This window comes from Homarus americanus, unplaced genomic scaffold, assembly GCF_018991925.1.
Source record: "Homarus americanus isolate GMGI-L3 unplaced genomic scaffold, GMGI_Hamer_2.0 scaffold53233, whole genome shotgun sequence".
Classification (NCBI taxonomy): Eukaryota; Metazoa; Arthropoda; class Malacostraca; order Decapoda; family Nephropidae; genus Homarus; species Homarus americanus.
The window spans coordinates 3,925,294-3,953,158 of record NW_024751660.1 but is presented as its reverse complement, the minus strand read 5'-3'; the positions used below and the strand labels follow the sequence as shown (position 1 = coordinate 3,953,158).

At 36.3% G+C, this 27,865-nt stretch overlaps 2 protein-coding genes across 6 annotated transcripts in view; one reads left to right on the top strand and one right to left on the bottom strand.

Annotated features, from left to right (window-relative positions):
- Positions 1–767: 767 nt before the first annotated feature.
- Positions 768–14,149, bottom strand: LOC121854707 (translation initiation factor eIF-2B subunit alpha-like). The gene is made up of 7 exons (XM_042349438.1): positions 13,995–14,149; positions 12,916–13,041; positions 12,588–12,712; positions 8,958–9,187; positions 5,327–5,471; positions 4,276–4,401; positions 768–1,113 (listed from the first exon to the last, which is right to left on the bottom strand). The coding sequence occupies exons 1-7, from the start codon at positions 14,005–14,007 to the stop codon at positions 958–960; spliced, it is 921 nt and encodes a 306-aa protein (XP_042205372.1). The 5' UTR covers positions 14,008–14,149; the 3' UTR covers positions 768–957.
- A 366-nt stretch (positions 14,150–14,515) lies between these two features.
- Positions 14,516–27,865, top strand: part of LOC121854684 (ras-related protein Rab-30-like) — a 31,380-nt gene continuing 18,030 nt past the window's right edge. For 2 of the 5 annotated variants that reach the window (XM_042349381.1, XM_042349380.1), the window contains exons 1-4: positions 17,264–17,329; positions 18,720–18,826; positions 23,461–23,544; positions 27,589–27,772. In XM_042349381.1, the coding sequence (XP_042205315.1) occupies positions 17,314–17,329; positions 18,720–18,826; positions 23,461–23,544; positions 27,589–27,772 (391 nt within the window). In that variant the 5' untranslated portion in view covers positions 17,264–17,313. Of the gene's footprint in view, positions 14,618–14,710; positions 14,732–17,263; positions 17,330–18,719; positions 18,827–23,460; positions 23,545–27,588; positions 27,773–27,865 lie in introns of those variants that run through there. The other 3 variants (XM_042349383.1, XM_042349382.1, XM_042349384.1) reach the window with 3 other exon arrangements.

The following is a 27,865-nucleotide window of genomic DNA, read 5'->3' as shown; positions in this document are numbered from 1 at the left end:
AGTTTAGCTGCCAATTAGTTATTCACCGAAACAAATGCGAAACCGTATTCAGGCAAATTAAAGAAAGGAAATATTTATAGGGTAATGCAAAGTTTGAAAGCAACAGTCTTATAGTGAAGTGTTGGGAAGGTTGAATTGACCAGGTAACGAATGAAAATGAAGTAGACATGTCAAGTAAAGTATATTTTAACTTTCTGGTTTTGGCAACAACATTCGTGCTGGTGATTGTAGTATTTTCTGTGGCCAGAAGTATTTAGTTTTATTTTAGAACCCTTCAAGGTATTATATTATATTCATAATTTGTTATTTATTTATGGTATACTGTATTGGTAATATCAGTACATTGAAACATATTTTATACAGTAAAATCATACATAAATAAATATCCACATAATTCATATAGTACATTAATATTATATATAATTGACGGTAAAATAGTCCTATAACTCCTGCCTACATGTTAACTCCTGAGAGAAAGTCTCTTACCTTGTTCAAAATGTCTTCACAACAATAAGGCTCTCTCTCTCTTACAACACCATAATACCTGCAAACTTCTCCTACATATTAATACACAAATGAATCTTGACAATACAATATTACAGCTATAAAAGATGCATAATACACTCCTACACAACTGCCACCTTTGACAGATTATAGTATTAAACATATTAATAGCTAATATATTTAAGGATCATATTGCCTGAAAATACCATAGTCTTAGGTTCTGGTATGGTAAAAGGAGCATTAGGACAGTTCAAAACACATAATCAAATGAAGAGACTTTAATTTCCATAATAAAAAACATAGAATCCCTCACATTCTTTCCATTACCCAGCAGTACATTATATAATTCTACTTTACATGAATGCAAGGTAAGCTTCTTATCATTAAAACATTATTTTTTAATCAACACTATGCTTTTTTTATTTTTTCCTCAATACAGTAAATACTTTTGTCCTATGTATACAATTTGATGAGGTGCTCGGTGATAGCTGAAGTGGGCAACACCCCAAGGTCGGTATAAAGTAGTGTCAAGTTTTCTGGCGGTGTGTAGTCAACCAGAGGATGCTCACGTATGAGGTCACTGCCAGAATTCAGGACAGATGCACGATGCTAAAGAAAGAACAGGTGAATTAATAAAAGCAATTACTGCCCTACAGTGGCGTCTATGTGTTCATGGAAGGGGGGGGGGGGAGTCGAGTCTCATGATAAGGCTATGTAAAAGGATACCCTTTTCATTTTTCATTCACTTTGTTTAGCAAGCATATTTTATTTACATAACAGCAAAATAAGCAGATATACAGTAGATTTAATATGCAGTTGCATTTTTGGAAACCGTTATAAAATATATTATACAGTGTACAGGCAATTGTGTTCACAGAATACCATGTTAGCCAAAAATATAAAAGAATTTTTTTTTTTTTTCTTCTAGGATTGTTGCAAAATTAAGTATACAGTACTTAGAGAGATATTGATTGATCTATCTATTACTTGTGAAGTCCAAAGTCAAGTAAACTGTTCTTACAACCAAATTCATTGATAACCTCACTGTAATTCAGTTCCATATCTTTGTGGAAAAACAGTAAAGCTAATCCATTCAGTCTTTGTTCTAACATAGTGGAATGCAGATACGACTTCAGATACTTTAGGCAGCTGAATGAGCCTTCACTTGTAGCAGTTGTCACAAGAAGTGTTGCAAGACTGTGTATCAGAGTTTGGATGTTTTGGTATGTGCCAAATTTTCTGCAATATTTTAGTGAAGCAACAGCCATTTTTGGTCTGTCTTTTCCTCCATGTCTTTTCCAAGTGTTCTGCCATCTTGCAAATTCTGCTTGTACCTCCTCCAAACTACCATCAAGGAACTTACTGTAAATCACAACTGCCTCACTTACTTCTGAGAACATTCTACTTACACAAAGTTAAGGTATCAGGTAGCAGAGCTCCTGCCATGAACTTGGTTTACAAGTGAAATGCTCTTTCAGTTGCAGCATAACTGTGTCAGTGAAAGACAAAAAAAAGTGTGCATGTAATAGAAGTATGCATCATCAGCTGGGGGATTAGATTGGGTCTGTTGTCGCCCTACACTTCTTGTGGCTTTAATGTGTCTGCATTCTCAAATAATCTTCTGAGTGTATCATCGTTTCTGTACATTTACAACACATCCATGCAGTCCTTCACTCTGCCAAAAGCTTGTACCAGATCCATCTCAACACCTCTACAATTTCTGAGATATAGGTCTCATAACATTTAAAATAGCTGATAGAACCTCCATACTTACAAGGAAAGAATCTGATGTCATACTCTTTAAGAAAGCCAAGAGATTTTCCCACGAAAATTGAGTACTTTGATGCAGATAAGTCTTCTAGTGCTTTTACAACTGCTGGATACAATGCTTTGAAGATTTGAGTGGTCTGTTGAGACTATACAACCCATCTTGTATAGGGCAGTGCTTTTTTCAGTCTATGAGTCAGAAGGACAACTCTCGGTTATCTTGCTCTGCAAATGAGCTAAAGGCTTGTTTGATTCCCTGAAGAATGTGACTATCATGAAAGTTAGTGCAAACTGAATTAATCTTAAATTTTCTGCTTTCTCTTAGCAAAGGTTAAGGCAATGAGACATAGGTAGCCGTGGGACACTTAGCTATTATATGCTTTTGTACACCACTAATTCACCTTATCAAAACTGTTTATCAATTATTACTGATTTTTTTATCCAATCTATTATGCAAACCTTTCCTCACAGCCAGAGCATAGTAGCACATAATTGTTTTATGTTCTAAATTTTTTTGGTAAACCATATGGTAGATTCACATCATAAATTACTTTTTCCCCTGGGTGAGGTGGGTTTTGTACTAAACCTTGCTTCTCCTGTCATATCAATTGGGTTGAGAAACATGATTGTGACATCATTTCCCTTATCCTCGGTTTTCAAAATATTCAAATCATATTTTGAAACATAAAATGAGTTCGCCTTTCCACTTTTAAAAGTTATCGTTGGATATGCTATTACAGGTGTACCCCAAAAACCGACGTCCAGTTAACATCGCTTCGCTTAACAGACAATTACATATAGGGGAAATACCTCAAATTTTGTTAATACCCCGGAGATCCGAAGATCGGGAAAGGAGCGTCAGAGCTCTTTTGAATTTGGCTTGCGCATCCCCCTGACTTATTTCTGCCACCATTACTCTTGTTTACATTTACTGTGTCTCTGACTTTGTGGGTTTTTTTGTCACTTCCAACTTGGTGTGTTACTTAATGCCCCAGTGATAGTTGCTCTTGTGCTGGGCAGCTTGATGTGATGTGATTAGGCTTAAGGTGTAACAAGAGTGGTGATGGACCAGCAAAGAGTGGGAGAGACTTGAACTTGCCACCTTAGGCCATCTCTACCATCCTCAACACAGGTAAATAGCAGTCTCATTTTATGAGTTCCATTGCTTATTTAAGGCTTATTATGCTTGCTTTATAAGTCTTCTTTATTTTCTTGCTTGACAGTGTGCACAACAGATATATCAAGGGTAGATGAAAGTTTTTGGAGGCGGCCAGTCCCTAACCCCCTGAATTTGTTAAATTCTTATGGGATTAATTGCTTTGATAACGGTTGATTCACTAACCAACGACTTTTCCCAGTCCTGATATGTGTCGGTTATCGGGGTATGCCTGTACAGTACACATTGTTTGCCCCTCCTCCTCCTTTTTGGGTTTTTTTTAAATCCTGGATCCACCCCTGAACTGGATACCATGGTTGGTAAAACAAATTACACCCTGTATAAACAGCTATTGGTAAATCCATGGTTGGCAAATGAATTATGTAACAGAATTTAAAATACTGTACTGTAATCAGTGTCTCGTTAAACCATAAATATTTTGGCACTACAAACTACAAGGACATTTTATTATCCTCTTTGCTATGTACAGTATAGTCATTCATAGTCACTGTTCTCTCAAGCTAATTTGTTAAAGCCATCACCACACCAAATTTTGACAGAGTACAAAAGTGTATGCGAGAGCATTTGCCGTTTCAGTTGAAATTTTATCATGCATAACCTATGCCTATCAAAACTCAAGTTATAGCCACAATTAGCACTGTATGGAATTCCTTGCTTTTAGTGTTTTTCCTAAATCATGTAACATCCTACAGTTCAAAACATTCGGCTTCAAATGTCTTCAAGCTTTGTTAAGGGGATGCCTCAGTGAATAGTTTTGACAATGACACTTGTCATCTCTCCCTGTGCATGCATTTGTTAAAAAAAATGAATAGAATATTGTTACTTACCAGATAAATTTTGGGAAGGGAGGAGTTATTGAGAGGAATTGTACGAATAAACTTGTAGCTCTCCACCAATACATAGACTGGTTTGTTCTTCATGTGAGCCAATGTTGCAAGAGTACAGCTCCCAATCTATCAAAAAATACAAATACAGTACAGTAAATAGCTAGAAAAGAAAAGGCAAGTTAAGTCATGGACGAGTTTTTGTAAAATTAAATGCTAACAATCATCACCTGTAGGATATGAAGCCCCAAGGTGAGCCAAAGTCACTAGCATATTTAGTACCCAGGTAAATGCACACACCATAATAAAGCAATACCCCATTAACTGTACCTCACCATGGGACCAGGAGCCAGGAACACTATGAACCAAGGCATGAGGCCATACAAATAAACTGATTAAGAGATAAATGCCAGAATAATAAATTTCTAAATCAATTAGACATTATGTGATAGAGGTAAGAAATTAGACATTATGTGATAGAGAGAGATAAGAAATTACAGTGTCCACTATAAAACAGCGCGAAATTGCAGTGTCTGTAAATTCGTTTTCTTTGAAAAATTGGAAGTGGATCAGTCATCAATAATAATCCCTTTCACTTTTCTCTGGACCACATCCCCATCATACAGTACCTGTATAGTAAGGACTCCGTGTGTTATTAATCCTCCCTACCTCACTGGTTTAAATGCTGCATTATTATCTATGTTTATGTTCAGGATAGTACATATTAATAAAGTTTGTTGTTGTGTTATGTGTAATTGTTACTTTGTAGTGTCAAGGAACCTATCTCAACTTTTATAATGGAAGTCTACGGGAAAATTTGGTTCAATTTACCGAATATTGATGTATGACAAAGGTTATATGGAGCCTGACCCTTCCATAAATCAGAGGACGACTGTATCTCTCTTTTCATTTAATTATCCAATTTAACCCAAGGAGTTTATAGAGATGATATGAAAAGATCAATGGAATCTATTGATATCATTGTCCCCAGAAAAATAAGATCGATTCACAATACTGAAACTGTTCTTATAATCCTGTACTGTACTCTACTCACCTTATTGAGAATCCCTCCATTCTCACAAACTCCCTCGGCTCCTACCATAACAGCACTGACTCGTTCCATGATATAACCCACAGCTGCATCCAAGATCACTGTACAAGGTATTCCAACTGCTCTTAAATCATCTGCAACTCTGTGCCTGCAAGACAAGCCATTATAAATTAATATATAATCTATAACTCAGCAAAAGATACTACAGAAAAGTGATTGACTATCATTGTGGATAGTATTGTACAGAGCATAATTTCACTTTTGATTAAAAAAATCTTAATTTATAAGTCACCTAAATATAAATATCCTAATACAAAATTAAAATTACAGTTCAGTTTTTGGGAAAATTTGATGGTAAAACACTGATTTTGGAGGGTCATACTATAATTCTGCAAGGCCCATACACAAAAGACCTTGTTCTATGAGAAGTAGGTTGATATATGCTTCATACACCTGGCAGCCATACTTCTCTGATATCTACTGTATAAACACAGGTACTCTTGGATGTAGCACAATTTTTTTCTCCCATTTCTTCAGCTGCACTTGTTTTATACCTATACTCGCACTTTTATTTATGCTTATACTATTACTGTACAGGTTGACAATCCCTTATCCGAAATCCTTGGGACCAGATGCATTTCGGTTTTTGGAATTTTTCCGTTTTCAGAATGGTTAGTTTTTTACAGGGATCAGCCCACCCTGGCACAGGTCACTGACCCACATTGGGGCCTGGGGGCTAAAATATAATAATAATAATAATAATTATTCATAGGTCTAGGTCGTGTTTCTCACTTTTGATCTTTTTTTCATTCTTGTATTTCTTTATTATTATTATTATTATTTTATTATTACAGTATTATTGTTATTATTAGTATTGTTATCATTCTTATTTTATTTTTGTGTATTTTTTATTAAAAATGTTATTTACTATGAATAATTATTATTATTACTGTATTATCATTATTAATATTATTATAATTATTATTACTATTACATTTTCACCCCCTAGGCCCCGATGTGGGTCAGTGACCTGTGCCCGGGTGGGCTGTTAAAAAAAAAAAAATTGCTCCACAAAAAACTTTCGGTTTTCAGAGCTTTTCGGTTTTTGGAATTTCGGATAAAGGGTTGTCAACCTGTACAACAAAAATGGATGATGGCAAAGAAATATTTAAAATCTTCAAAATACTGAATATACAGTATAATTCATAAAAATTTCAAATGTAATGCTGAACATTACTCCCTCACTTTAAACAAGTAATTCATTTAGAGAAAAGGGTGTTCAAGAAAACCTCTTTTAACATGGTACAAAGAGGGATAAGTTCCAGGCCGTCTCAAGACCCAATACTGAACCATTTTCTCGCAAACTAACATAGTACACATCTATCTCTCTCTCTCTCTCTCTCTCTCTCACACACAGTGTCACATCTTATGCAGGGGGTTATGTTCAGAAGAGTCAAGTAAAGCCAAAAATGTGTATGTAGTCAAAATTACCCTGAAAATCCCATAAAGTACATAGTTATACTGTATATACCTGTCCATAGCAGATCTGGCAACTTGGCTGCTTAGGCCAATTTCTGTTTAAATGTACTGTACACCACACACAGTATGTGCCATTTATTTTTTAATAATTAGCATAATGTCAAAACATGAAGGAAATTTATCATTGTGTGTAGAAGCAAGTGCTGAAGATGGGAGGGAGAGAGCTATCACTGGTGTTTCCTCACTCCCTGCTCTATTCTCACTGTCTCCTGCTAAATGGCAAAGTAGTATTTTTTTTATTATTATTTTTTTATTCCTCACATATACCTGTACAGTAATGTATATACTATTTATGTATAAAGAATAATGTCTTCCTCATGCATACTTCCCACCCATCTAGTTGGCAACACGGTTCAGGCAATTACCCAGCTCAGTGGGCTCACAGACGTGTGGCGGACACTGGTGGGTGTGTATGCCATGATGTCAGTCACACATTTAAAGCCCAGTAACCCACTGCCTCATAACACATTTACTTCCCAAAAATTTTCTTACTTTATAGTATTTTTTATTTTCCTTATTTCTAAGCCACATGAGAGTATTATAATGAATTTTTTAACTTATATAATTTCATTACAAGTAACAATACAAGAGGTGGCTGGGCTGGTACGTCAGCTACTTAGTTCATAGTCAAGGCCTTGGCTAGAACTACCTCCACACATGTTCACTTCTCAAACATACACACCCATGCTCTTTGCTTTCTAGTTTTCTTTTATATTTTCTTTATTTCTAAGCCACATTAGAGTAGTGATAGCCCTGTTAGCCGGAACAATTGGTGAAGAACACTTCTGCTAACCAGATGACTTTCTCAAACCCCACATTCTCAGAATGTTTCTAGGTGCTAGGAAATGTTTCTCGTGAGTTTAAATTAACGGAGTCTGTCAAAGCAGTTCTAATTAAGTTAAAAACTAAATTTGTTTACTAGAATAATCCAGAATAGTTTACCTAAAAAAAATAAATATGTATTTAAAAACTAAAAATCTATATGATACGGGCGTGAATGAGGCTGTGTTACAGCGAAGATTGGTATTTTCCACTCCCATGGAGCACTGGGGGATTAGTGGGTCTCGTGTAACTGACCTGACCTGTCACAATGTTCATACTGGAGACAATAAAACCAGTTTTAATTAAGTTAGACACAACTATGCGATTCAGTTTTGGTGCCCTTATTATAGAATGGATATCAATTCACTGGAGTCGGTGCAACGAAGAATGACAAAAATGATTCTGGGACTTAGAAACCTTCCAAATCAAGATAGGTTAAAGAAACTAAACTTGCATTCCCTAGAAAGACGAAGAGTGCAGGGAGATATGATAGAAGTATTTAAGTGGGTGAAAGGAATCAATAAAGGCGATATAGATAAAGTTCTTATAATATCAGAGCAGGATAGGACTCGTAGCAACGGATTTAAGTTGGATAAATTTAGGTTTAAGAGGGAGATAGGAAGGAACTGGTTCACAAATAGGGTGGTGGACGAGTGGAACAAGCTTAGCAACTTTGTAGTAAGTGCTGGAACGCTGGAAAGTTTTAAAAGGAGGCTGGATAGATTCGTGAATGATAGAGAGTGGTAGTAACTCTCGACAGGATCTGCCATGCACAGGCCAACCGGCCTATTGCAGACTCCTTATGTTCTTTGTATGTTCTTACCATCTTACCACTACAGCATAACTTTTTGGCTAGATTATCTGATCTTCAAATCTCAGTCTATCAATTCTTTATACAGCAAAACCTGCTGTTGTACACACAGTATTATGTACCATGTTTCCTCCCATATATGAAGAGTTGACTGATTATACTTTCCAACAGCTATTGCCACAAATCTAAACTCATATTCTTACACCAACACTAAAAATTTAAAACCTGTGTACTTTTAATAGTTTACACCTGTCTTGGTTTTTATTCCTCAATCTTTACTAAGAGTAGTTTCCACACAATCTTTCCAACTACAAATTATGGTCCAACTCCCATAAATTTCTTCCAGACACAATGGCCACTATCTTTCATAATACTCCCCATTTCTCATACACATACCACCAAACAAAAGAAAAAGATAATTCATACTTACCAAGTGTCAACACTAAATGCAACCGTACCTACCCTGAACAATCTGGTTGTGATTCTGTAACAAAAACAGTAAACTGTCTGCCTTGTCTGGCTGCCTCTGTCATAACTGCCAAAACATTTCGTGATCTTGAATGAGTAAGAATCACCATTCCATCTTTAATCAAATTATTACTCGAGCGTAATATCTTTCTGCGACTCTCTTGCATACTTTTGATAAAATCTTCCCCACGCCTCAAAAGAATTTCTCGACATGAGGCAAAATCCTGAAAGAAAATAATACAAGTTACTTCGTAATCAATATAAAGACTCGCCACTATTGTAAATACATAACATATGCAGTAACATACAAAGTCTTCCCAAAGAAATCTGAGAATCATATTGGTCCTCTTTATACTGTAATTACTTTGGGAGAGAGAGGTGGACAAACTTGACACTGCTAGTGTAGGGGTTTGATGTTAGAGGTCAACATCTGCTTTGATAATATGGTTTCTAAATGAAAAAAATTGAAATGTAACAGGAGTTTCCCACAGTTTCATGCGTGGAGGCAGACGCCTGCGAGACGCCGGGCCAGACCAGCAACAACGCTTCTAGGAACAACACCAACCAGGAACTAATCAATACTTCAACTCAGTTTATTTAATGTGTGTATCCCAAGACTTACAATCGCCATCACGTAATCTTCTATTAGATGCCTGTGTCCAGATGAATCTCCACTATCTACAGCACAGGCTAAAGCCCCGTCCACAAGATCGAACAGTGCCCCGCAGGCTTTGCTCGTTTACGGGGCAAAGCCTGTGTTGTTGTACACATGGGGGTGGTTGGCGGCAGTGGCGGGTGCGATATGATCACCATGGTGTGTCGCAGGAATAATCGCCGGACAGTTAAAGTGAAGAGCATAGCGTTGTGTACTATAATAATTGCTACTATGTGCAAAAAGAAGAACCAAATGCAGAAAAGGGAATGGTGCAAAGAGTGGTTAGGTCGAAGAAAATTATTGGGAAGTCATGCCACGATTTCAAGTGAACTGCAAGATGGACATGAGCAAGACTTCACCAATTACATGAGAATGGACCCCAACACTTTTTACAAACTTCTAGCTACATCCGGCAGCAAACCATCAAGCAGACTGACCATGATTTCGCTCAACGACAGGCACGGGCACTCCGCTGGTTTGCCCGCCAATTTTGCCCGATACTGGGCATTTAGCGCATGCCCGCTGGGCACTGCTCGATTGTGTGGGCGGGCCTTAAGAAACCCTTCCTTTACTTGTTATATCAAAGTTTATTCAGACTATCAAACCTGACTGTGTTGATTCGGGTGCCAATATGCACGAACAATTGAGTTGGGACTGTTTTAGTCAATGCATTTATGATGATTTAGATGGTCTCGGAATATAACATGCAACAAGGCATGCATCAGTGACATCAGACGCCATGTATGGTTAGCAACACGGTGTAAATTTATAATCCCTTTGTAAAACCCTTACACCAGGATATTCTAAAGAATTAGTGCATAGACTACTCCAATTATTTTAACAACACTAATTATAATTAATATGTTATGGATTTTGATGGTGTAGCCTGGTATTTTATTAGCTGAGATGTAGTAGGGTCTCGTAATTTTACTCTCTCATATTGCCAAAGGACCTGCAGCCCTACAACCAATGTGCATGCATAAATCGACATTCCAAATTCCCGACAAAAGTCATATCTCGCACATTGCTCCCCAACATCCTTGCTTCTTACTACTGTCAGCCTCTCTCCTGGCTCTGCAATTGGCCTCCAGGCACTCCACCCAGCTTTCAGTCCTTAAAAAAAATCTTTCTTCTCCTTTATCATTCTATCCACTTCATCATTCTACCACCATGTTATTGAATGCCTGGCTGGGCCCTTCATCCAGCTACACACACCTGTCAGCCGTATTGAACAGAACATCCTTAATTCTAGCCCAGAATCTTGCTACGTTGTGTCAGAGTTCTGTTACCTTGGTAACCTGATTAATATTGGAGGGAAAGGGGGGGGGGGATGCTGAAGCCTGATCAGTTGCAAGTGGCTGAAGGAAGTTTACAGAGCTGCTGCTGCCGTCTTTATTGTGATGTTGTATGCTAGTGAAACATGGTCAGTTAAAGAGGATGACACAAGTAGACTTGAGAGAGAAGAAATGAAAATGGTGAAATGAATAATTATGTAATGTGACACTGAAAGACAGGAGGCTCTGTTCAGAGCTAAGAGGGTGGCTGGGTATTGAGACTATTAATGAAGTTCTGTGGAGAGACTGACTGAGATGGTTTGGGCATACTGTAAAGAGAAATGGATGAGACCAATTGGGCCAAGAGGTACTGTACAGTCTCGTTCAAGATTCTTCGAACAATGTTGGAGACAGCTGGCAACTCAAGGCCGTTTGTTTACTATAATACGCAGTATTGTATAATACTATAAAGCAAAACAACAAAATCCAACCATTAATTAAGCAACGGGGAACTAAGTAAACATTCACCGAGAACCTTTTACATTCATTCATAATTTTTACTACATACTATAGTAAACAAACGGCTTGAGTTGCTAGCTGTCTCCAGCAGTGTTCAAAGAATCTTGAACGAGACTGTACATGAACCTAAATGTGGAGGGGAGAAGAGTCAGGGGTAAGCCAAGAATGAAAAGGGGTGAGGTTGTAAGAAATGAAATTAGAGTTAAGAACCTTACAAGAGAGACTATAAGAGACCGTGCACCAAGGAGAGCAGCCATAAAACGATGAGGATTTCCTTACAGGGTTAATCAAGATTGGTTTTAACCCACTGAGTGGTAAAGGTTTCTCTCAGCTCAAAAGAAGCATCTGGCATTAAATACCCAAGTGCAATACTAATCCTTAAATGGTCAAATTATAATAGCGTACAGTACAAGAATATAGAAATAATTTCTGTCTACTGTAGTTAAAAATGTAGAAGTAATGAACATTTATGAAGAAAATGTTTGAGGCACACAAGTGTGCAAGGGAGCATATCTTTTGGATCAATTATTTTTTCAGCTGAAATTTGCACTGCAGTAACCAGTAAGGCTCATGCATACCAATGACTGGCCCATATGCCCAGCTGAAAAATGAAAGCGAGTCCGATAGGCAATATAGATTTAGAACACTGTATGCTAAGCCTTCAGCACACAAGGAGGCAGCATGGTCCTTACTGCATTCACTTCCCTTAGTTGTAAACTTAATTATCCGTTTACATTTGGGTGAACTGGGAGTGCCCGGGAATCAAACCACCGATAAAGCTGTCACCCAAGCTCTCCTACTATGCAGTACATCCCTTTAACAAGGTGTAATTTTCCAGATCCTGATAATGACCTTGCAGCTTGGGACATGGGTCATTTTAATTCTAATCACTTTCAAGATATGATTACCACAGAAAACTGACTTCCCCCTATACTGTAGTACATAGAGAGATTGTTACCAATATTCACAATGCCTCATGTATTCTCTTAGCTTTTATGAGGTAAATCCACCACCCAATACAAAAACTACATTACCCGATACTTTTATTCAAATCTGCAGTCCCGGGTGCTTTTAACTTCTGGCCAATAAAAAAATATATCGTGGAAATGTCAAAATCTGGCTCTGTTAACAAAAAGTCACTAATAAAAAACTGGTTATATAATTACTTGGTCTTACCGCAGCCTGCTCTAATTCCTTATGCGACAAAGTGATGAAACGCAAAAAAAGTTCACATCCGGATGACACGGACACCACCGACACATCCGTCTTACTCAGAGCTTCTCGTGCATCTTTCATTTTCTCTGTGAAAGGAAAGATCAAAATGACATGACTTCCCTTTTATGGATCAATTAATAATGCTACAGTTTAATAGTCAATTAAAATACCTGTAAGGAGAAATCTACTTTAGGTATATCAGAATTATAAAATCCTATCTCTAAATGGACTGCACCTTTAAACTCTAAACCATGTTCACATTCTTTAAAATGATGATTATTCCATTTACCAATAAACTCCTGTAATGTTGTTGAATCATCCAGTCGTAATGACTCCATCAGTGCTTTCATGGCTGCAATAGCTGGTGACATGTCATCATCACTAGCAATTTGCTTCAAGAAGAAAGCCGATATATCTGCAAAAATTAAATACAGTACCAAAATAACAATAGCTGTATTATCATTCTTTTACCAATTCAATTTAGCTACATAAAAATAACCTCCCATCAATCAATATAGCTAACATGTTATACTACAGGCACAGTATAACCTTTTAACTTTTCCAAACCTATCCTTACTACAGTACAGTACAGGAGGTCCCCGATTTATGAACGCCCGCTGATATGAGCGGGATTAAACTTGAAATTTACAGTACTATATTATTTACTAACTTATTTTTTTACTTTCATTTACTGTATTTTGTCATTCTAGTTCTTTTGTCTGAAATTAAGTGATTTTTAGATGTATATTTTTTTTATGGGAATTAGCCCACCCAGGCACAGGTCATTTATAATGCCCCACATCAAGGCCTGGGGGACGAAAATATAATTAAATAATAATAATAATGGTAATAAAAAAGAAAAAATAATTATAAAAAATGATCATAAAAATATATACAGTACTTTTTTTGTTTAAGGGATTAGCTCACCAGTTGCCTGGTGTCATTTTCTAAATATTACCGGAAAATTGGTTATTTATAAATTAAACCGAACCTAACTTTAGTTGATAAGAAAAATCAGCAGCACAAGCATTGGTAAAAGACCTCACCAACTTAACCAAAGAAACCTACCTAACCTTACTTAATTTTTTAGCTGAGGCTCCAAACCCCCAGGCATATTAAACAAAACTTACTATTATATGGTGTAATTTAACGTTTTATTTTATGTGTGTGTGGACATGAGAGCAGCTGCCCGAACCGTGTGGCAAATTATCAACCAAACGAGAAGCAATTTCCATAAGAAGTATATCAAACTCACTGATGAAAATATAGGTAGTAAGAATATAAACCTTAAAACAAATAATGAGTCGTCTGTGAAGTCCTTCATATTAGCCAAAAAAAATTCAATGACAGAAACGAGAATGTATTTACCAAATGACTTCATCTTAAAGCCGTACAGCTGTAGGTCACCACCAGTGGGGTGAGGATGGTGTACACATGTTGTTCTCACCCATAACTTGTCTCTCCAATCATCTACTCACACAAATAAATGTATGGTGTGATCTTGATTATTTTTGCCTATATTTTTTTAAGTGTTTTCAATACAATAATTTGACAAAATTATAATGAATGCATATAATAATATATATAGTGGAAATATTTTTTTTTTTTTACTATTAATCAAAGCCTCGCTAATAACCTATGTATTTTATAATGAATATTTCTATAAATAATGAGAATTTTATGTAAGTTAAGTATATTAATTTTGTTTTGAATTTATAATTTCGTTAAAGAATTGTTGGAGTTAAAAAAAAGACTGAGACATTTATCTAAACCTTATAATTAATGACAGTTATAATTATTTATACAATATTTTGTATATAGGTTAGTGTAATAAGGTGTGAGACAGTATTACATCATGTGGAGATTCTGAATGTTTATAGAATCGATCGAGGAGCAGCAGACGACGTCAGGCGCGGTCGGTGACAGGTCTTCACGCCCACACGCCCTAACCCACACCCACACACCCTCACCCACGCCCACAATCATGTGAGGTCAGCCACAACACTCATAAGCTCTATTTTCTAATGCATACATTCATTTTATGAACAGTGTCTTTGTATGTCGGGATATTCAGATTAAAGGGGAATAACAGTGTGGGTGGACAGGTAACGATCTGGCAAATTTATTGTTTTTACTTGATTTCTTCTTAGTTTCTTATTAATCGTCGTTACTAGCTTCTAGTGTATATGGGATATATGTGAGTGATATTCTTATGCTAAGAATTATATATTTATTTGCATATGAACAGGAGTTTGGGACCATTGTTACACTGTGTCAATCATATACTGTACAGTAATAACTACAGTGAATACTTACAATGTAACTACTGTACTGTTCATGATGCACCTTATTTACTGAGCATGGATATATGTGGAGAGGAACCTACCCTAAGAATCAACTGAATTTCAGATTATTTGCAGCCATCTTTTGTCAGCATCATGGTTAGTGTCACGTAGTGTAGTCCTGGTGTCCACACCTTTAAACTGGTTATATATTTCACTGTACACAATTGTTTTCTCTCTGCACCATAGACTGAGTTAGCATGACTTGATGAGTGGTGTCAGTGATCGGGTGTTTGTGGTTGACACTTGTGCTCCATTTTGATGGTACTGTACAGTAAATGCAGACTGGATCAGAATTCACGACTTGAGCCTTTGTAGACATACCACAACATGTACTGTACTGTATGGAGAGTTTTACTTTACCAGACTTATCTTGCAACTGTTGGATATATTTCTCTTGGGCTTAAATTAAAATTTTCATGCTTTGATTTTGCTGAGCACCTTTGTGTTAACTACCACAAGCCAGTATAGGTCTCTCCCCCATTATTGACGGCTGGGTCATGGTTCTCACAAGATGTACTGCATCAGCTCGTGTGTGAGCTCCCAAGCAGAAGGAAATTAATTAAAATTTATGCTATTATATTTGATTCTGGAGACCAGGATAATCCTCCCATGTATAGTGAGAGTGGTATAAGTGAAGGTATTTAGAATCATGTATTGTGGATCTTAGGAATGTCAGTGATGAGGATCATTACCATAGATTTATTGTAATTGAAGGGGAGATGACTTCTGAGACTTGTAGAAATGCTCTCAGAACATAATACATCTTTTGCATTATTTTAGAAATCATAATACTTTGTAAAGAATTAGTTTGACTGTTTCTTGCCTTATAATGTGAAGTCTCACAGTGAAGTAAATCCATAAGTTGACCCTATCATGTGTCTTGCTGGGTCTTCGTTATTATTATGACCTAACAGGCTGACTCCGATGTCACATCTTGGAGGAGGGGATTGATTTTGACCCGAGTTGACAAGTGTTGACCAACCTCAATGTCGAGGGATGGGATGTCGTGCCCAGCTGTACTGTTTCTTCCTCAAGTTTCTCAAGTAGTATGAAAAGTAAGATAATTATTGACGACTGATGAAAATATAGTAAGAATAAAAAACATCCAAACAAATAACACGTCGGCGGGTTAGTTGTCAATATTAGCCAAAAGTAATTGGGAAAATATTAATCTAAAACAGTGAGTTTTCAAAGTAGTGCAGCTCTCCTTTGAAAATTTGCCATCTCAGTAAGTAGCTTCAACATAGAAAAAAAAAATCACAAAGGCACCATTTAAATGCACATTATATTACTAAAAAAATACAATAAATTTGACCAAATGCTGATCTATCATTTGTTCACTTAACTGAATGTCCATTTCAAAAATGAATTTTTACTTGCATAAAATATAAATATTTCCCAGGGTTTTGCAAGCAAGATTTTTCCTCTTCATGGGACATGAGTTTGACACCCTGCTCTAGGGCTGTGCCCAAGGCGGTGTTCTGCAGTGCGGGATTGTAAATTTCAACCTGTTGAATGTTTGGGTAAATTCAAATGTCTGAGTGTCAATGTAAAAAAATTGCTGAGTAGTTAGACATTGTCAAAAATGTCCAAGTTTGCGACGAGTCTCATTTAGAAAAGGGTGAAATAAAGGGGTTTTGAGTGTAGAAATGTACCTGTTTTTGTATAATTCATAAGACGAAATTAAATTTATCTTTGAATCACACTACGGTAGGTACTGTACTGTATTAGAAATTTGATTTGACATAGACCGTAGTGAAATCTTTTATATATTACTGGGCATATATTTATGTTACTGCAGTAACTATTTAAAGTGCTTTATCAGTGAACAGTATACTGTACAGGCTTATCACTGAATTTTCCCAGTCAAGTAAGAGTAGTCGGTTGCGTGGCACTGGCTGTCACAGTGCAGGAATTTTATATGATAGGTTAAATTAATTTAAGTAAAAAGTCACACATTAATTATGGAGCAAGTACTGTAGTACGTACAGTGTTCATCTTCCCTAAACATCCAAGTTTTCCAACTCTTGATGATTAATTTACAGTATGTGGCTATAGATGATAGTCTATCCTGTCTTGTCTTACCAATATTTTATTGATCTTGTGAAATATGTTGTAAAATAATAACTTCGTTATATTTTTCTTTGTGTGGATTTTTATGCAGATAAATGTGGTTAAATTTTATTTGTCATGTCTGATAAGCATATCTGTGGGATTTTTACCAGCTTATCGTGTTTATCTTATCAAGGATAGTGTGAGTTGCTTATTACTGAACTTCCTCAGTAATGTATTGTACTGTACAGCCTTAACCTGTGGTGCTGCTGATCTGTCAGTGTGATGCCATGTCTGGTCATATTGGTATTCATATTATATAAAATTATATGTTTTGTGAAAAATATTGTTCTGGCAACAAGAACGTTTTATTTTCTATAACTTGCACCGATTAAGAATAACAGTACAGTCGTGTTGCATCTTACATGCATTTAACTTACACTCTTTCAACTTTACGACTTTACTTGCTTGGCTTAGCAAGAAAAGAACGATGCAGTTCTGCTAACTGACCCTGTGCCTGGGTGGGCTATTCCCCGTAAAAAAAATAGGAAACGGTTACTAAGGGTCACTTGTCAGAGGCAGCACATCCCAGCTGAGTTGCGAAGCAGTGCATGCAATATCTTGTATAATTTTTGCTCTTTTATATTTTCATTATTTTTCCTAAATATTCTGTGCTGAAATCAACTTGCCAATAAGTGGTAAAGATGATAAAGTAAATTTACAGCACAGATGGTTGTGTGGTGCACATTTAAACTGAAATATGCCGAACCAGCTGAGTCGCCAGATGCGCTACAGTATTTACAAACTGCCCACTGCATCCACACTTACGATCACCCCCCATTCTGAATACACACCCATGCTCTTCATATTTCTAATTTTTATAGTTTTATATTATATTGTCTTAATTTCAAAGTCACATTAGAGAATTGAATTATTTTTCTACAACTTTTACAGCCAAGACATGTTCACATGCCAGTGGGCCTATGTGCCGTCCCTCTGGGGCCCACACACACACACACACACACACACACACACACACATGCTCTTCATTTTTCTTAATTTATTGTTTTATATTATATTTTCTTTATTTATCAACCACATTACAGTACAGGTATATATAACCATGTACTTTATGGGTGATTTAAGGGAATTTCAGTAGTAATTTTGACTACAGTACAGTATATGACTTTTGGGACGTAAGGTGTGACATGACTGTAGTAAGCAAATTACTGTACCATATATATCTTATTAATATCCAGCTGGGAAGGTGGAATAATTATAAGGGGCTACCGGCTACCTTTCCTTGATATCTTATATGGCTAGTTACCTTCATTTTTTACCACACAGTACAGTACTAGGCGGCATTAGTAAGAGCCTAGAATAGTATACAGTGACTTATTTTAACATGTTCTTGGTTGTATTGTTAGATTTTTAAGTGGTAGGAATCCCAAGGGGATATATTTCTTGGCAGCATCTTGGTACATTACACTACAGTATACTGAACAGTGTTTTCTTGGGAGGTAGAAGTATTCATTTCCATATATTTGGTCTCGGAAGCATTGGTCTTCATTTTCATTAATGCAGATCAACACCTTCTCCCTGTGTTCTTTAAATTGTTCCTCCCTCCCAGACACAAGGACAATGCCCTGATCTTATGTTCAGTATGAAGATTAGTGTAGTATTTTTTTTTTTTCAGGAGTGGAAGCAGCATTTACTATGGAGGATTACAAATTTCTCTTCAAGGTGGTGCTAATTGGTAATGCTGGTGTTGGAAAAACCTGTCTTGTGCGTCGATTTACACAGGTGAGCCAACCATTATTTACCAAGAAGAAAGTGTATGGTCAAAAACTTATTACCAGGGTTGTAATTTAGTTACAGAACCGTGAGACATACGTTACCTAAAATGCATCATGCTGTGCAAATTCAGACTGCAGTTGTTCATGGTGGTGATACTTTATTTAATAAGGATAAATCAAGAAACAACAAAGCATAGCCAGTCTCTATGATATGCCTGCGACTTGGAGGACAATCCGTGGTAATGCAGATTGAGATGAGACTGTGACAAGTTGAAGCTCATTAAGTGAACAGTTTCTATAATTGGTTCCTCATGCTAATGTGAATTTTGTGTTGGCAATGATAAACTAAAATTTTTCTGTGTGTTGTCTCGCTTATTATCTAATGTTATAATAATGTATTAAGATAAAGCATTATATTTTTTATGTCATATTAATAATAAGAAATACTTAATTGTGACTCTTTTATGTGATAACAATTATTAACTGAAACTAACTGGTTTTGATGCCCCCATTCTTTAAATAGCCAAAATTCTAAACACATGATATGCTTCTTTGACATTAATTTGATAATACACCAGGCAGCTTTGAAAGCAAAAGATTATGTTCTTTGAAAAGATAGAGGCTTTAGCTTTGTGTAAAATAGGAACATTAAACTAATTTTATGACACTTTTTTTTGGTCTGGCTACTCACCTAATGCAATACGTACTCAAACAACGTTTTTTTAGCCGCCTGTTTCATCATAACGTCGTCACTGGCGTGGACTAGAAATTACAGTTGAAATGACGTTGGAGCCAACACCCTTTAGTGTACTGTACTTAGATTACAACTCCTTAAGCACTGTTGTTAATAGACTGAAGCATATGATGCAGTTGAGAATACAGTGGTCCCTTGATTAACGAACACAATCGGTTCCACAGAGTCGTTCGTTAACCGAATCTATTATTTCAATGGGATATTGGGTAATTGGTTCCAACTCACAGAAAAAGTATACTGTACTGTACATACAAAGTACTGTATACTGGTACAAGTAATAGAATTAACAAAACATTAAATATAAACTAAATACAGTACTGTACTGGACAGTATACTGTACAATAATAAATAAAAAACAATAGAATATTGTATTTTAACTTGCTTTGAGGTGTGTATGTTCTATTCCCGGCAGCTTTGTTTACATATCAAACGGCTGATTGTAGAGGCAGTTGACGATGACATACCATATTCTTTACAGAGTGCATTGGTTCTAATGCCTTCTTCGTGTTTCATAATAATTTTTGCTCTGTATATTATCAATATGTTAACTAAATATTAGAATGACCAATAATTTTAATGTAAAAATGCAAAAAAATATTCAAGAGACCAACAAACTGGAAGTTCACTCCACTGTAAACAAAGTTAAACTGAGAAGCGTTGTTGGGTGATTCAATCAGCTGATGGGCGCACAAAAACTGTTCCCTGTACTGTCTGTATTACCAATATGTTAACTAAATTTCAGAATGACCAATAATTTTAATATAAAAAATGCAGAAATATTCAAGAGACCAAGTTTCTTGATATTTACTCCACTGGAAACGAATGTAAACATAGAACCAATTACTGTATTGGCAGACTAGCCGATCAGCTGATGCGCACAAGAAAACGTGTTTCTCGTAAGAGGCTTTCTCGTTAATCGAAGTTTTGTTCATTAATTGAACTGAAAATCCTTATGGGAGCTAATTCGTTGACCGAAATTTTGTTAGTTGTACCCCTCATTGATCGAGGGACCACTGTACTCCAAAGCCCAGTTTATTGTATATAGATATTCTAGTTACAAGAAAACAATCTTTTTGTATTATCAGAGCATAAATACTGAAGTAGTAATCTTTATTTTTAAAACCAGATGTTTGACATTTACTGTGTTTCTTCTATTTGTACAGCTCCCTGTAGTAGCTGTGGCCATTATGAACTGCTATTGTAACTTTGAGGTTACATAATACACTGGATAGACGTAAGATATCAAGCGTACATGCTGGGAGATATAAACAAACGAGTCCAGCTTCATGGGTACTCCGCGTATCCACGCTTGGTGGTAGCAAACGCCAAGAAATCCGCGCCAAATAATTTATAATTCCTGTTAATAATTTTTTTTTGGGGGGGGGGGGATTACCCCTATTTCTGTAAGGTCGAATTTATGGGCAATATCCCAAATTTAGTGACCATAATTTACAAATTCTGTTTGAGCAAATTTCTGCAACCTGAATTTCCATAATGTGGAGTTTACCTATACTCTGTACAGTAGTTGAATACAGTACAGTATTAGCTTAGTTTAAATTTATCGTATTGGATATACAGTCAAATAAATATTTTCTATAAAAGTTTCATTGAATTTACATATATACATACGTACAGTATAGTAGACCCTTGCAATTTGCAGGTTTGTGATTCGCGATTTCGACGATTCACAGTAAGCAGATGGTGGCTGGCTTGCAAGCCTTTTCCCGCATCACAATGAGTCACCCCAAGCAGCATCTTGTGTTATACTCTCAAAACTTTAGTGTTTCTGTGTGAAATGGCCCTTAAAAGACTGCCTAGTGTCAGTGCTAGTGATGCTAGTGGAGTGAAATGTAAAAGGCTGAAGTCAATGATGACCCTGCCAAAGAAAGTTTTATTATTAGATAAGTTAAAAGAGGGGATGAGTGCTGCCATGGCTGGTCAGTTGTTTACCAGATCTAAAGTTGGGAACAACACATATAACAAACTTTAATACTGGTAATATCAATATTTATGGTTTCAATACTCAACTTGGGTCAATTATATTTCTGCTAATTGTCCTCAATCATGTACTGTACAACAATAATACTTTGCACATATAAATGTGATAAGTACACTAGGGTCAGTCACTGGTGTTATAACAGCAAATGAAGCATGCTGTTAGCGTCGGTTGCAGTCCGCCGCACACCTAGAGACTGGTGTTTTTACCACAGCAAACAAGTGAGGCGCGCCCTATGTGTCGGTTAGGCTCCGACGCACGGCTAGAGAACTCGTCTTCCCAGGGTGTGTTACTCCTTGGTGTTAATTGCACTGAATTAAAGACATCCTTTCAGTGGACATTTTGGTTGTAAGCAGCTACCGATCCCTGGTAGCTGCAGGACCTTGCAGGTATTCATGTACAACACCCCTGTGCTTGAGAGACGATGGAGGGACACTTCAAAAAGTCTCTTAAAAAAGTAAGCTCAATCACAACAATCATACGTCTGGCAATGCCACAGACGATATTAACATTGCATTAATTCTTTACTTAACACATAATAATTTCACGATGTTAAAACATGAACACTGATATTCACAAACTGCGACCGAGTTAAACTGACTTAATATGGTGGGCGTGAGACTAAGACGCATACCTGAGATGATGGAGGTACACAAAAAGTGACGCTGTCCCTCAGGCACGCATAATATACGGACTAACTGGCAACTCAGGCATGCCAACAAGTGCAATTCATGCATTGACATAATTTTCATTTAAATCAATTGCTGTACATTTGGCTATGAAACTCAGTGTCATGAGTCAGATGAATTTTTATGTCTGTTTTTACAATCTAATCAGAGGTTGAACTTCCCAGTCAAAAGTGAAATGTACTTAGAATGCTCAAGTTGATAAGACTGACATATTCTTTTCAGGAGATTAATTACTTTTTAAAATACAAAACTGACAATACTCTTAACACAATCATCAGATTCTCTGATGATCAAAATGATCTAACTTCAGTATCAGTTGGCAACTCATGGCATCCCTACGGGCGGGTTCAGGGATCCGTCACATTTACTGGCAGACTTGATTCAAACTGATTTGACAATTTGACTAACAGTAAATACAGTTGAAGCCTTCAACATCACTCACAAGGGATCTTGAAGGTTTCATCTGTAATCAGACATATCTAATACAATATAATATTACTGTGTTCTCTCTCAATTTCAAATCTCTGAACTCGACATGAGGTATTAAGAAATATCAGAGTCTCGGAGACATGATTGAGAGAAAACGGAGGCCTCAAGCATTCTGAAATGGTGAGAGTACGGCGCCTCAGATGGGGGACTGAATAATAAAGGCATAGCTACATGTTTTATGGGCTATTGAGGGTAATAAGAATCATCTGATTTTACGTCAACTAACATGTACAACCATGGTCATTACAATGGCTTCGCATGTTGCCATTGTCACATGTAAAGAAATTATAAGTCGTGGAAAAATAATTTCATCATGATGGTTTGTGTTTTTTGCCTCATTATGATGAGAACATTTTCATTGGTATTGCTGGCCACACCAAAAGAAATAAGCATATTATAAGCTGATATTTGTGCACATGTTAACTGCAGTCTTCAGAACAAGAGTAGGTTCATTTTTGTAGTTCCAACTTCCACATGCATACTAAAAACAACACAAGGAATTATTTGTTGGTCTGAAAATACAGTACTGTACTGTATAAAAGAAAATACTTGTACTGTATTAATAATTTTGAAATTGTACAAGAAGGACTTAACTGAATGAAGCTAAAAAAATATTTTACATAGACTAAATACTGTAGTGTGTTTCTTCTAAGAAAAAATACATAGGGTATTACATTAGTTAAATTGTATGACATGTGTTTATGTTGTTTCAGGGACTCTTTCCTCCTGGACAAGGAGCAACTATTGGAGTGGACTTCATGATTAAAACTGTGGAAATTGAAGGAGAAAAGATAAAGGTGGGTAATAGGTAGTAGGCACCTTTCAAACAGAAGGATATTGGAAGCATAATGCCCTGTATTGTCTAATGGTAGACCCTGCTGCTATGTGGCATTACAAAAATTGTGACCAAGTCCCAGATTGCTGATCTGACTTTCTGCCTCATTTACACACAATTGCAGGGTTTCAATTGTCTTTCTTACATTGACACAACATACATATATCGTTTCTCATTATTGATCTTTTTTGTATTATTATTTATAGTTCTTTATTTTAATTATTATCAATATTATTATTATTATTATATTTGTATTAATTATTATTATTATTATTATTATTATATTTGTATTAATTATTATTATTATTATTATTATTATTATTATTATTATTATTATTATTATTATTATTATTATTATTATTATTATTATTATTATTATTATATTTTCGCCCCCAGGCCCTGATGTGGATCATTGACCTATGCTCTGGTGGGTTAATCCCATAAAAAAAAGGAGATTTTCATTTACTGTACTTTAATAATTCATGCAAAAACTCCATCCATCATTGGGCAACAAAAGAATGGAAATGACAGGATTAAAGAGTTAATGGAGAGCAATGTACTGTACAGTCAGCCAAAGTTCCATCGTTCTCACCTTGGCTCTCATACTCTCAATTTTACCTGGCAATACTTGGTGAAGGGAGCTTGTATGTAATGGGGATTGTGATTGGTGGATCTATTTTCAGCTGTAGCACTGTCACGATAAATCTTAAACAATCCAAAGTTTCCAAATGTTTGTTTATTTGGTTAAATAATGAAGCAGATTATCCTGAATGATAATCCGGCACAGTATGTCAAACAGTATTTTGTTTGAAAAATGCCATACTAAAATTTTAACTAAAGGATTTTTTCCTGCAATATTATTTTGAAAAACTCTTTTAGCATTTATTAATTAATTTGTTACTATAGGGTATTTCATATTTCTCAATACAGGTTAGACCCCGATAATCAGGGACCCGATAGTCCAGCAGCTTCGATGGTTCGGGACGGTGTTTGAATCTGGCTGTCATTAGCTTCCTAAGCTATAATAAACAATTTTTTCTTTACTTTTTCTGCTAATCTACTTATTTCTGTGTCACAGTACAGTAAACTTGTACCATAGCACTAACACTTTATCATAAAGAGGTCCAGTAAGCCTGGGCTAGATTTCGGAAGATTCAGACAAAATTTGGGGGTTCCGGGGGATAAGAAGCTTTTCTATGAAGCATTCCCAAAACAGAGCAAATATCATCTTGGGCCCATGTAACTAAGAAGTCAGCGCGGGAGACACAGGTACCAGAGGCGGGAAACATAAACTGAGTTGTCAATTGCTGTTTGTGGGAATATTATTTCATTCACTCCAGTAATGATACAATATTTCTTATTATGTTATCGTAGGTAAATGCATGGTTTATATAATTTGTATATCACTGTCCTCTTCACTGTTTTGAAATTAGACTACAAGATATGTGTTTCTCCCATACGTACTGTATTTCGATCAAGCGCCTGGCAACGGGAGCGAGTGAGTAAACACTAGTTAGAACATCATCTTATCTTGTAACTCTCTTTGCCCCCTGCCATATTTCACTGGATTACTTTTATTCTTAGCGTTTATTGATATAATAGTACTAATAGTGATTAATCATGGCATTGTAACTAGATTTGACTCATCACTGTAACCACCAGGCTACTGGGCCAAGCTGTGTGGTGTAGTGGTTGTTTTTCAACTCGTATTTTTGGGGTAGATATACCTAACTTACTTCATTTATTTTTACTTGGATTCATGCACACACCATCCCAAATACATATTGTGAAAAAAGTAAAAGGAATAACTGTCCTAAGGGCAAACCCATACTCAAGTGTACTAAATAATTACTAAAAATTTGATGTCTATTGCAAACTATAGGATGATTATACTTAAATTAATCACTACGTATCTTGCAAGAATTCCAACAATGCAAGTTACTGTATATTCTGCTAAGTCAAAACGGTGACATTTTATAAGTGAAAAATTTAAACTCCCTCTATTGTATAATCCTGAGTCCCTGAACTTTCCCCACTTCACCGACGACTACCCGGTAATCTCGCCTCCTGGCTGTCTTCACCCCACCTCCTCCTCCCCCCCTACTTCCAACCAGAATGTGATAAGTGTGAAGATGTTTTTAGGTTTAAAGTTTTTCTCTTGTAAAATATCCTTACCTTATCCACTTGAGTATTGTTCATAATTCTTATACTCACTTAAAATTCATTACTTAGTGCTCTGAAGGTACTATAGTGGTCCCTCAGTTAACGAGCACAATTCGTTCCAGAAGGTTGCTTGTTAACCAAAAAATTCGTTAACCGAAACCATTGTTTCAATGGGTTTTTGGATAATTGGTTCCAGCTCATCCAAAATCACATACAAACTAAAAATAAATGCAGTAAAGTACACTTACTTTCAGGTGTGCATGTAGAAGGCTCCTGGTTGATGATGATGATGATGGGAATTTGAATGGGGGTGGAGGAGAAGGGAGAAGAGAAGGCATTGGGGTGGAAGGGAAGTCACCCCATTCCGCCATTTCACCCATAAGATTTTAGTTCACTTGATGTAATTCAAGATTATTTTCTTTAAATCAACACTGCACTGCATTATATATTGTCAATATGTAAAATAAACTTCAGAATGACCAATAATTGTACTGTAAAAACGTAAAAATAGTTTATGTTCAAGAGTGTTTGAAGCAAGATGCTTCCTCCTCTGAGGAGGGACACACACTGACGCCATTTTGGGTGTGTTGAGTGGCTGTTTGGAGCGCTAATAACTAGTTCCCTGTGCTTCAATTCTGTTAAATAATTGTTAAAATTACTAAAAACTTGGAAAATCATTGAATAGTACAACCTTCTTGATATTTACTCAAATGGTAACGAATTTAAGCCCTAAAACCGATTACTGTATCGGCGGACTAATACTACAGCTGGTGAGCAGGCGAAAACATGTTGGGAAAAATTCGTAAGGAATTCGTTAACCGAAAATTTTTCGTTAACCGAAGTGAAGAATCTTATGGAAGGTAATTCGTTAACCGAGGCGCTCGTTAACCGAGGGATCACTGTACAGTGACCCCTCGTTTAACGAACACCTCGGTTAACGTAATTTCGATTAACGAACTGCCTTCCATAAGGATCTTCAATTCGGTTAACGAAAAAAAATTCGGTTAACGAAGTTCTTACGAACCGACCTCAACATGTTTTCGCTTGCACTGACCGGGCAACCAGCTTTAGTATCAGTCCGCCAATACATTAATCGGTTCTAGGGCTTAAATTCTTACTATTTTAGTAAATATCAAGAAGTTTATACTATTCAATAATTTTAAAAGTTTAATATTCAATTTTTTAGTCATTTTAACAATTATTGAACATAATTGAAGGTAAAGTGACTAGTTTAATGGGCGGCATCCAGCCTCTTAACACAGCAAACAGGAGTTAGTCTCTCTCTATTTTCACTGGAGGTAACATCTTGCTTGAGACTCTCTTCAACTAAACGCTTTTTTTCTGTGTTTCCAAGCAAATTATTGGTCATTTTGAAATATATTTTATATATTGACAATATATAATGCAGTGCAGTGTTGATTTAAAGAAAATAATCTTGAATTACACCAGAGAGCTAAAATTTTATGGGTGAAATGGTGCCATGGGGTGACTTCTCTTCCACCCCAATGCCTTCTCTTCTTCCTTCTCCTCCACCCTCATTCTAAATCCCATCATCATCATCATCATCCAGGAGCCTTCTACCTACACACCTCAAAGTAAGTGAACTTTTCTACCATTTTTGTTGAATTTAGGAAATTTTCGGTGAGCTGGAACCAATTACCCAAAAACCCATTGAAACAATGGTTTCGGTTAATGAACGACCTTCTGGAACGGATTGAGTTCGTTAACGGAGGGGTCACTGTATATGTAAAATATGTTTACATTTTTCCATATGTACAAATATACTGTAGCTATTTTTTATAAGTTCAGTTGTTTTTAAAATTTAATAAAATCTTATTTGCAGCTTCAAATTTGGGATACTGCCGGACAGGAAAGATTTCGTTCCATCACACAGTCATATTATCGTTCGGCTCATGCTCTCATCTTAGTGTATGACATATCCTCACAACCCACTTTTGATTGTTTACCCGACTGGCTTCGAGAAATTGAACAGTATGCCAGCTGCAAGGTTCTTCGAGTACTTGTTGGTAAGTATAAACAGGCTCTACAGTTAATACAATGGCATTATGCTATCCTCTCATAGTCATCTGTATAGTACAGTACCTTATAATTTCTTTATT